Genomic DNA, 12,113 nt, shown 5'->3' on the forward strand with positions numbered 1-12,113 from the left:
TATTATATATACATATAAAATTATATAAGGTCATATATATATATATATATACATATAAAATTATATAAGGTCATATATATATATATACATATAAAATTATATAAGGTCATATATATATATATAAAATTATATAGGGTCATATATAAAATATCATCGCAGACAAATAGATTAATATTTTAAGACTAATTTTTCAACGCTGTTCTAATCGATGAAGTCCTATTAACAAATGTTGACAATGAAGTATGAAGAGTCCGTCACTCTTCATATGTTGAACAATGGAATATGGAAAAATGAAGAGTCTGCCACTTTATTTTGTAGCTAATGTAATTGTATGATTAATGAATGGAATAGTCTAAAGGTAAGCATTTGAGAGTAAGAATAAAAAAAATAATATTCAAAATTTTTTCATTTATTTTTTTTACGAAACTCGATTATTATTTTAGAAAAAAATATTTTAAATATTTATTAAGTACCTTAATTATTAATTACATATAACTATTCAATGTATATAAAGTACATTAAAATTTGCGCCAAGATCTATAATAAATAAGTTAAAAATTGGAATTAGAAAAAAATGGTGTAAACGTAATACAGTGAATAGTCTTAAACAGTCCACAAAATTGATCTCCAATATCAGTCATCCAATGTTTTTCAAAATGCACTGTGGAAAATGAATTCACTCTTTTTTTCCGGGAGTTGAAAGCCAAAGTGTGAAGTTAAATCCACTTAAAGCACCTCTTAAGAAAGCAAAATGGATGAATTTCAGTCATTGGGGACCATAAAGGTCAAATGTTGAAACCTTATTCTAGTAATCAATGGAAATGCAAACATTACAATACAGTAGGCTTATTATTTAGGAAAGGAGGATGTCCTTCCTAGGTAGGAATTAGCGACTAAGAGTAAACTCTGTACAAAGAGTAATTGTGAATATGACTGTAGGGCAGGATTACAGGACAGACGCAAACAATTAAATAATGTCCAATTAAATAATCTGTATCTGATATTATTAAGTAGGTCGATAGGTGGTTGAAGAATTTTAAGGGGAGATTGCATTACCTGATAAAGTATCTTCGCACTATTGACAACAAAATGTGTAATCGTTCGATATTAAAAAACTCAATTATTCATTTTATAAGTAGAAATACGTTAAATGGTATTTATTACTGATATTTCTATGCATGTATGTATGTATATTTTTATAAAGGAAATACCGTTAATTTACTGTTCCCATTGCTATTGTTAAAGAATAAAGTCTCAAGTATGTTATTATTTTAGAAAAATCGACGACGATTAATTTATTATAACATACTATCTGCTTAAACATACTATGGCCGTGTGCGAGTTCGAGTAAATTTAGATAAAGTAAATTGAAATTTCCTAAAGATTTGTGCACTGCACTTATGTAAATATTTATTTATTTATTTATTGCACTTATTTATTATTTTGAGTTAAAAGTTTCCAAATTTATTTATTTATTAAACATCTTATAAAATTTTCACAATGGTTACACCTAATTTACCTTATTTTTATCTAATTTACCCTATTCAAAATTCTATTAAATACCAACATTCGCTGCCATACCAAATAACTTAGTATTTGCCTCAATTTAGTCGAAAACGCACAAGACTTTTAATAAATTTAAATCAAATCATTAAAAAAGTAATTTCTTTTAAGGTAATTTTAAATTAAAAAATTATTGATTATTATAATTATTGATAATGCAACCGTGCGCATTTAAATTTAAAAATCAACTCTGGTGTATTCGAATTCGAATCCAAGCAAACATATGTTCAGAATATCATTTAATTGAATCGGCAGCCGATACTTAGAGTAGAGCCTAATATTCTTTAACGCTATTTCCTTGTGCTGTTCTATACAGTTTATTTATTAAATATAAATATGTGTTGCTGAAATTAGATTTATATATAAGTAAGATATAATCGATTGGAAATTGAGCGCGAAATGACTTCATGTGGGAAGCAGTTTAAAGTGGACACATAAGGACATTTTTTTTTGCCGGAAATAATATGTCTAATAGGTAAGGTAATAGGTTTACACATCACATGGATTTACAGTTAACCACATTCTCAACTTATAATTAGGTTGTGCAAATTTAAAGAAACTCGATTTTTAAAATATTGCATCAAACAAATACTGAACTATAGTAGTTAAACAGCTTATTTAGATGCAACAAAAAGGAACTGTTAAGAGACTATTGTGGATAAGTATAATTATTAATAATTATTCAATAATCAATTATTGTTGTTTTTTTTTAGTATATTATATTAACAAACAACCGTATTATTACTTTTGTAATGTTGTCTTTAATTTTTTATAATGCAATAACAGTTTAACTGTTAATAGGTTTAACTGTACTCCATGAAGAGCTAATAGTTATTAGCAACAGATTCAATCAATTTTTAGCTAAATGTCAGGAGATCATTAATTCTAATATATTTTAATAGGACTTTTATTTCAAAAAATATTCACTTAAATTGAAACATAATTTTTTATAATTGTTAACTTAAAATCCTAATCTAATATCTTAAATCATTTACTTTAAAACAATGTATTTGCATTAATACATTATTATTTATTTATGTTGAGGCTAGTTGAGGCAGTGCGCTTGAAAACTTTCTATAAACTGCGAGGTTTCCTCATAACCTCTCTACGCTTTGACTGAATTATAGTTTATCAGACTAAGCAATAATTGATCTTAGATCTACATACCTTCCCTAGGAGTCTGTAACCATGCTAATATTCGATAACGCGGTGTTGATAAGCCTGTCACTTTTCGTAAATAATTTCAGGGCTCTATCCTTTATGTATTCTTTGATCGGATAAGTCTTGAGGTTCCTGAGGATGTCATTTCTTCTAATGTACTATGGAAGTATTTTCCAAGTCTGTGATATATTGGTTTTATTTTCAAAATTTTTCTCGCTAGATGGAATTGTCGCTAATTGTCGTTACCCGTACTGATTTCTAAATGCTTCTAAAAACTTCCCTATTGGTAAAATAGATTAACTTTTACATTAGGTACTTGTTAGAATAAGGATTCATTAAATTCTTATGCAGTAGAACTGCTTTATTGCTCAGTAAACTACATAAAATAGTTTAGCTACGTTATATGAATATATAATGTTGTAATGCGTTTGGGAAGAGACGAGTGGTTCCGAGGCGTAGACCCGTTCTTTTTTTGAACCATTTGAATATATAGAAACAGTCTATTCCTATCAAAAATTTTCTTAAAATCCATCTATTTTGTGTTATAGTATAAACTATTTTATTTATTTAAATGTAGGTGCTTAACAATTGTATATGTAGAGATATAATTCAAGTGACACCTTAATTTATTTAAATTGTAAACAAATTATATATACCATATTTAATTTTAAAATGTTTAAAAATCAATTGAAAATGTTTATATAAGGATTTGTGTTGCTACCAGGGTTTTGTTTATTCGGCTGACCGTTTCCATAACTTAAAGCTGATGGATTTCCAGTACCACCATTGAGTGGTGCCAAAGGAGCACCTGCATTACCATTGTTTATTGAATTACTTCCAGAATTCCAACCATTTACGCCTCCAATTGGTGCCAAAGGAGCACCTGCATTACCATTATTTACTGAACTACTTCCAGGATTCCAACCATTTACGCCTCCAATTGGTGCCAAAGGAACACCTGCATTGCCATTGTTCACTGAACTACTTCCAGGATTCCAACCATTTACGCCTCCAATTGGTGCCAGAGGTACAGAGTTTCCCTGACCTTTAATTCCGTTGTCATTGCCGGATTGTTTATCCCATGAAGGCAAGGTATTATTTTGTGGGCGTTGTGATGGGTTCTGCCAATTACCTTGTGGGAAATTATTACCACCCCATGTATTGTTAAGTGGACGTTGTGTTGGATTTAACCAATTATTTTGTGGAAAACTATTACCACCCCGTGTATGGTTAAGTGGATTGGATGGGTTTTGCCAATTATTTTGTCCATGACTGTTGCCACCCCATGTGTTATTCAAAGGACCTTGTGATGGATTCGGCCAGTTCTGACCGAAACTATTTGGCCCTCGTGTATTATTTGTATTCTGCCAGCTATTTTGACCAAAATTATTACCGCTCCACGTATTGTTTGGTGGACGTTGCGATGGATTTGGCCAGTTCTGACCGAAATTATTAGGTCCTCTCGTGTTGTTTGTATTCTGCCAATTATTTTGACCAAAATTATTACCGCTCCAGGTATTATTTGATGGACGCTGTGATGGATTTGGCCAGTTTTGACCGAAATTATTAGACCCTCTCGTATTGTTTGCATTTTGCCAGCTGTTTTGACCAAAATTATTGCCACTCCAAGTATTATTTGATGGACGTTGTGATGGATTTGGCCAATTCTGACCGAAACTATTAGGCCCTCTCGTATTGTTTGGATTTTGCCAGCCATTTTGTCCGCTCCAAGTGTTATTTGATGGACGTTGTGATGCATTTGGCCAGTTTTGACCGAAACTATTAGGACCTCTTGTATTGTTTGTTTTTTGCCAGCTGTTTTGACCAAAATTATTGCCACTCCAAGTATTATTTGGTGGACGTTGCGATGGATTTGGCCAGTTTTGTCCAAAATTATTAGGGCCTCTTGTATTGTTTGGACTATGCCAGCTGTTTTGTCCGTGATTGTTACCACTCCAAGTATTATTTGGTAAGCGTTGTGACGAATTTGAATTAGACCAGGCGGGTCCGTAATTATGTCTGGTATTGTTGTATTGATTTTGCCAAGGCGTGGGTCGAACGGGAGGTCTTGTTGCGTTCAATGTATGTAAATTTGGCCAGTTTTGTTGAAAAGTATTACTGCTACCATTAAAATTATTACCTTTTAGTTGCCAACCTGGAATAGGATTTGGAGTTGGAGCGTTATGTGGATTATAAGCATTCCACTGAGGTTGAGTTGCATTAGGACGGCTCTGTGAGCCCCAGTTATCCACACGTGCCAAACATAATATCTCCGTGGTAACAGAGCATAATATGAGTACTATTCACATAAAAATAATCTTAATAATATGCAAAAGATGAATTATAGGTCTAACTTACCACTTAAAACAAACTGATAACAATTTCTCATTATTTCAGTTGTATAAATCGCTTTTTTGTTCTTCTAGTGCGTCTTTCTTGTAGAAAATTTCTATAATAACTAAATTATTTTTCTATGTGAATGCTTGCTATAAGAAAAAAACTATGTTTGCCTTATCTCAAAACTCAATTTTTTTTAGGAGAGAGTGTTATCTATGTTTACATATTGTGGTACTTTTTCTAAACAAATACGAGTGATTCTGACTCTCTATAATCAGCATCTCATTTCCTTGGTTAGCTAAGGGTTCAAATTCAATTATTGAGATATTTGCATTTATAAAAATGCAGTGAACAAAATTACTTTCATAAATTTACTGCTCTTGTTTGCGGCGAGAGAATATTTATTTATTTAAAAAATATTTTTAAATATTAATTTAAATAATTTTTTATTTTCCCGCTAGATTGTGGTGTGCGCATAGTAGCTACTAATAACTGCAATAATCTATCGCAATGCGGTATTCAGTCTAAATGCATTCTAACTTCTTGAGATTACTGGCAACCTAATCGTTGTTATAGTGCCAACGACGGCTGAGTTTAAGTTATAATACAAAGAGTTAAATCAACCGACTAATCATCGTTCATGTTTGCAGTTAAAGTTTTATCTTTACAAATGTAAATGTAAATTATTTGTAAATCCAACTGGATTTCTAAGGACTGCTGAAACCCCATTACAATAATTATTATAATTGTCATTACTCGAAAGAACTCGTTTGGTATATTAAAGAAAATAATTTAGAGAAAGTATATCCGAATGTTTATATTGTAATCAGAGTCATGCTCATAGTTCCAGTTCAAATTGATTAAGACCTAGTTGAGAAGAACTCGTCTGGTATATTAAAGAAAATAGTATAGAGGAAGTATATCCGAATGTTTATATAGTAATCAGAGTCATGCTCACAGTTCCAGTTAAAATTGATTAAGATCTAGTTGAGATGAACTCGTCTGGTATATTAAAGAAAATAGTATAGAGGAAGTATATCCGAATGTTTATGTAGTAATCAGAGTCATGCTCACAGTTCCAGTTAAAATTGATTAAGACCTAGTTGAGAAGTATGATGAGCCAAGACAGACTATCTTCATTGGGAATTCTATCAATTAAAGCGGAAATAGCAGGTGATGCAAATTATGATATAATTATGATGGATATAATATAAAAAAATTGAGTGAGGCTATAAGTAGAAAAATTCATTTATTTCAACTTGTGTTTATTTCAATTTGATTAGCAATAAAACTTTCATATATTCTTCGTCGTATTAGTGAATGTAAATTATTTGCTTTTTAATTCGGTTATAAAAGTGGCCTCGCAATTTTCTTATTACCGACGTGCAGGATTGGTCTAGCTCCGCCACTGTATTTATTCATGGACATTATTCAAGGAAAAATATTGACATATACAATATATTTTAATTTTAAATGTTTATATGTTATACATTTATGAGATTTCAGTTTTCATGTAATTCTTTCGAAGTCGAATCCTGGTACTTGCAGTCTCAAAAATAATTATTTACGAATAATTAAATACAAGAATTATTTCCAAGACCACTGATGATGGTTATTTGGCAATACTCGAAACAGCTGTATGTTCAGATGAAAACTCCATTAATTAAAATAATATAAAAAATAAAATTTTTTGTTGTAGTTCACTACTGTTCGAAAAAACCGCTTTATGTACTTCTTTATAAATTATTTAACACAAGTTATTTATAAATTCAAGTACTGATGGTAGAGTGTAGTACTTATTCTTATAATTTTATTCTAATACTTAGAAATGTATTTAATGTTGGAAAAATAATAGAAGTCGCTTTTATGGTTAGCTGATTATTTGTATATTTAGTAAATAGTCAAAATTAAAATATAATTGTTTTTTTTTTGTTAGTTTGTTAATTTTTATAAATGTGTGCAAAAACAAAACCACACATTTAAAAAAAACACAACTAATCTAAGTATTAAATTTAAATAAATAATAAACATGATGACTAATTCAGTTTTAGAGGAATGCATACAGAATCTCCAAAATAAGATTTCGTGTTAATAATAAAATATTCCAAAACGAAATAGTACTAGTAATAAAATCTTTATTATTATTATTATTATAGCTCTCTGTTGTTGTTCTTACCATAAAATTCACACTGGTATTGTTGCTGTTGAGAGACACTGTTGTATAGCTTCAAATTGTATATGTTTTATAAGTTCTTTAAAATTATTAAAATATGTATATTATTTTTGTTATCAAATGTTTGCTGAACCTTTAACAACTTCCACATATGTAATTTTGTAAATCATATAAAATAAGTTAAAAATTATTTTTCTAACATTTATTAATATAACCTAATAATCTTATTAATATGAGGTTATCATTATTTTGTATGGATCCTTACAGTATATGATGAATTAACTTCTTTCATTTATCGATTTAATAACTTTATTCATATAAGGTAACCAGTATTTGGTATGGATCCTTACACTATATGATCAATTAACTTCTTCCATTTATCGATTTAAGTTACTTTCTCACTTCAATATGGACATAAATACATATGAATTCTATTATTATTTCCATTTCCATTCGATCGCACACATATTCAATGTGTTTTGAAGGTATGGTACTAATGTTTTCCCAAAAAATAATATCGTTAAAGGCGAAGATGAAAGTTGGTGTTAATGCTACCAGTTTCTGGAACTGTGATTGAGAAACCTTAGTTTATATGACTCATAATGTCTCTTTAATTTTATGAGTTTCTTTCCATTTTGTATACATATATAGAATAATAGTATTATTAAAGATAATGATAAAATGTGAGATTAAGGCTACTATTCACAGCATATTTTGCAATATATCGCCTCTTTATTGTTAAAAACATATTGACAATATTAATTAATTTTAAATAATGTAGTAAAGTATATGTCAAGGAAGCTTTTTATGAAATAAGAATATAATCTTTCCGCCCTTTTATTCTATTAGTGGATTTCAGACACATTCATGTTTGCATATTCCAATCCACTGTAACCTTTTGTTCTACAACTGTAAACCTTTCCTTTTATTCTATAGTTACATTTTAGACATATCCCAATCCATTGTAACTTAGATTCGTACGATAATACCAATTTTTTGTTAGCTAGTGACATACTGACTCCCTACACTGTTTTTGTGAGACAGTATTATTTTGCAAATACTAACAGTACCGTGACTAAAAGACTACATTTGCGAGATGCTACATTCGAAAAAACATGTGTATGGACCTTATGTCCAATGATAGGTTATGTTATGTTGAGCCCTTTCCGAGTTATGATGGCTGGTGGGTTTCTGCAGAGTCCCACCCATCTCACTATCTGATTTGAGTATTCATCATAACGTTGGGGATTATTAAATGACTGATCTAAGACGGGTGCGAACAATAAATACTTTTGCGTATCATTGCACGTGTTAGACTTACTTTTAGTTCCAAGCATTCATGCATTCGAAATATATTTATTTTGTACTCATAAAATAAAATAAAGGAATTAGCTTAAAAAACTATTTGTTGGGTAAATTGTTGTTTGTATTAAAAATTAAAAAAATTTTATAATATAATTATGAATTCAGTTTTTGTGTAGTTAGCATTCATCTTAAAGCAGTTAAGAACATTAAATTATTATATTCGTAGATCATTAAGATACTTTTACAGACATCTTAACGTAATAATATGTTTTAAATTAAACATGTTTGTTTAAAAAACACTACTAAGTAAAAAAATAAGTCTAAATTATTTATATTTGTTTATTTTTTCAGGAATTTATATGCAAGTAATAACGCATCAACAATATGTATGTATGTATCTGATTCGAACTCAAGACTTTCGTTAAATTTTTTTTTGCAAAATTTTGTAAGTCGTATAATGTGGGGTTCGAGTTCTTAATGAACAGGGTATGGTTAAGCGTAATATAGTATTTCTTTACCACAGCCTCTGCCATATCAAGACCATGGTGCGTGCTGAAGAAGCACATCCTTCCCGAGGTGATCCTGTCAAGTCGGCGCTTGTCGACTTTAACTGAACACCATGGATCTAGAGAGGAAAACTCGATAAAACCCGTAATCTCCGGTGTTATTCGACCCGTGCCCGTGAGATGAATGGCACTACGTTAGTGTGTCTTCGAACGGAGACCTTCGGATAACTGGCGCCCTCCGATTGTAACATAGCCTTGTCCAGGTATGGCGGATCTCTGCCCGGATCGACTTATTTTTCTCCGCAACTCGTGGGATTAAACATGAATTCAAATAATGTAAAATATAATAAAATAATTAATAATACAGCTGGTCGTTCGGCATATCTAAATTCTGTTACTTCGGATAATCAACCATCCTATTCCAGAAAGATACCTACAGCGTATACAAGTAGAAATGAAAGGGAGTCACGCGTCAGGTCCAGACGGTCGGGTGCTAATTCACGGAAAATTTATAATGACCGTCGTGCAGCTAACAGACTGGTCGAGAGATTCAATAATACGCCGTATAATCAACTGTCTGAAGCAAATAAATGCAGCCTTGATTGGGCTAGAAAGGTGCTGGAAACAGCTCCTAGCACTGATAAACGGGAATCTGGAACTAAGCGCTCATTAGTCGAGTCAGTTTCAACGCCCGAAGTTAAAAATGTACAATTTTCTGGTAATTCTACTCAAAATAGGCCTTTATTAGATCAGCCAAACTCAAATTCTGAAGCTAAGAAGGCAAAATGTAGTAATTCCATTCAAAATGAGCCCTTGAGTGATATAGTGAAGAGCCAGATAACTATTGCAGTCATCGATGATAGTGACCCTGATGGCAAAATCACACATGAAAACTGGAGTTTAATAAACAAAAAACTTATGGATTTATACCTTGATTTAATGAAGGAGTATCCAGGTAAAACTCCCTCCTTTCGTGATGGTGGATGGTTCCAGGGTTATGTGAAACTAATCGATTGTGCGGATCAACGTTCTGTTGATATTTATCGCATTGCCATCTCCAGATTGGGTGAGGTCTGGCCAGGCGCAAAACTCAGAGTTGTTGATAAGGATCAAATTCCTTGCCGACCAAGAGCGCATACCTGGGTACCGGCCGAGCCGTCCGACCCTAGAAAGATACTAAACTTAATTCAGTTGGGTAATTGGGGAATTGGTGCCCACACTTGGAGGATCACTAAGGTGGAGGAACCAAAAGGACGTTATAGATGGGTCAATCTTGTGCTTGACAAAGCATCATTGGTTCCCTTGGCACGATCTGGTGGTGTTATAAATTACGGTTTCTCATCTATTAATATAAAGGTCTATAAAAAGGATCAGGAGCGATCCTAATCCGACTTTTATATAATTCCAATGGAAATATCGTAAGATGTTTCTAATTTTTGAATGAAAATCGAATGGAAAACATCTGCTCTTCATTCTCTGGTTTCCTCTTTTTCATCAGAAGTAAGCATGAGTACATGTCATCTCCATGAACACATACTACTTTCGTTCAAGAATATGTCTGCAAAATTAATGCTCTCATCACACTAGCGGAGTTAATTGACTTCATAGGCAAATGTAATGATGACATGGGCGTATCGAATTAACCGGTAATGATGCGCCTTCCAGGTTGCAACAACGCCATTACAATGAAGGGACAAATATGGTTTTTAAGCCAAAACCATGGTCTTATTGTAATTTTGTATGCTGGCTCCGAACTTAAATCTTCCAATTTATACAGCCAGAAAAGGTAAATTCAGATAATGCTTACTAAATAATTATATAAATAATGTTTTCTTTCAATTGTTACAGTAATGATTATCAGACTGCTATAAGCTTTTATGACCATCAGACACTTCCGTTAAATATTCTGAAATGGCGGGTCTAAAAGTCTGGTAGAGCTGCTAATAGGCTATACAGAAACATTTTTTCAATGTGGATGGGACAGCATAAATACAAACGAACGCGGTGAGTTTTTTGGGTTTATTATAAAATATTTGATATCACAACTACTATTGTTAAACGTTACGACTCTGGTTAGCAGTACTTAAGCTCCGACCAATATTTGTTCGCTGATTATTTAAAATTTGCTCGTCTCATAGTTGCATAAAATGCGTTTAATTTGAATATTTTTAGAAATTTGAACAAATGAACTACGTGAGATATAAATCTGTTGTAAATGGAGAAATTCTTTCATACTAATAACCGAACTGTCAACACCATAAAGATAGATCTACAAATGAAATACTCATTTATACTGATATCTCTAGAAAGAATCATAGACGGCGAAATATGACGTGTGCATAGCTCAGCCTCAGGACATATTTTAGAAGTTTAAGAATCTCATAAGCAAGAAATAAAATTTAAAAAACTTTGGTGGCATAACATATAGTACTGTTAAGAAACTTAGAGTCTGGCATTTCTTTTATTATTTATACGCAACTTTAATTACATTTTTTTGCTTTTTTTTTTATTCAAAGTCTAGTAATTATCAATAGTCGAGTGACAATTTCGAAAAGCTCGCTTATCATTGTTTCTGGGGCTATTGATAGTTTTTCTCCATTCTAACGAATATAATATATATAATATATATAGTCATCAATTTGTGAATGTTATTGACTCTTTTGAAGTTTAGTTAGTTGGATTACTTTCGTCGGACTGTTAATGAATAATAAGACAATTTAGTGTCTCTGTTGTCCTCTTCTCTGTATAGTAAATATCTTGACAAACTTATATATTTATGAAAATGAAAAAAAATAACATCAAAGTTATATAAATATAGTTTATATTTTATTTTTACTATCGAAGAACTGTACCTTTTGTATTTTTTTTAACATTTTTTTTATTGTGATTATCTGAAAAGTTTGGATTAGAATCTTAACCAATTATAAGAACATTATAAGGAGTAGCAGTAATTCGTGGACCTTCCATAGTAAAAACAGGTGATATATATTTCATTGATTGTTCCCATTTTTTATAACGCATTTCTTGACCATTTGACCAACCTATGGCAGCTAATAAAACAAGAAAAA

At 31.2% G+C, this 12,113-nt stretch overlaps 2 protein-coding genes across 2 annotated transcripts; one reads left to right on the plus strand and one right to left on the minus strand.

Moving 5' to 3' along the window:
- Positions 1 to 3,286: 3,286 nt before the first annotated feature.
- Positions 3,287 to 6,232, minus strand: LOC119667310 (bifunctional endo-1,4-beta-xylanase XylA-like). Its single transcript, XM_038076603.1, has 2 exons — positions 5,083 to 6,232; positions 3,287 to 5,023 (listed from the first exon to the last, which is right to left on the minus strand). Exons 1-2 carry the CDS (start codon positions 5,111 to 5,113, stop codon positions 3,408 to 3,410), a joined length of 1,647 nt encoding a protein of 548 aa, XP_037932531.1. The 5' UTR covers positions 5,114 to 6,232; the 3' UTR covers positions 3,287 to 3,407.
- A 2,689-nt stretch (positions 6,233 to 8,921) lies between these two features.
- LOC119667320 lies at positions 8,922 to 11,078 on the plus strand. Its single transcript, XM_038076612.1, has 2 exons — positions 8,922 to 10,831; positions 10,894 to 11,078. The coding sequence occupies exon 1, from the start codon at positions 9,367 to 9,369 to the stop codon at positions 10,429 to 10,431; it is 1,065 nt and encodes a 354-aa protein (XP_037932540.1). The 5' UTR covers positions 8,922 to 9,366; the 3' UTR covers positions 10,432 to 10,831; positions 10,894 to 11,078.
- The last annotated feature ends 1,035 nt before the right edge of the window (positions 11,079 to 12,113 follow it).

The sequence above is a fragment of the Teleopsis dalmanni genome, chromosome 1, assembly GCF_002237135.1.
Source record: "Teleopsis dalmanni isolate 2A chromosome 1, ASM223713v2, whole genome shotgun sequence".
NCBI classification, from domain to species: Eukaryota; Metazoa; Arthropoda; class Insecta; order Diptera; family Diopsidae; genus Teleopsis; species Teleopsis dalmanni.

Coding starts and splice junctions, on each gene's coding strand:
- LOC119667310 (XM_038076603.1), bottom strand. CDS start 5,113: ATGAGAAATTGTTATCAGTTTGTTTTAAGTG. Junction 5,024..5,082: donor TTATCAGTTTGTTTTAAGTG/GTAAGTTAGACC, acceptor TTATGTGAATAG/TACTCATATTATGCTCTGTT.
- LOC119667320 (XM_038076612.1), top strand. CDS start 9,367: ATGAATTCAAATAATGTAAAATATAATAAAATAATTAATAATACAGCT.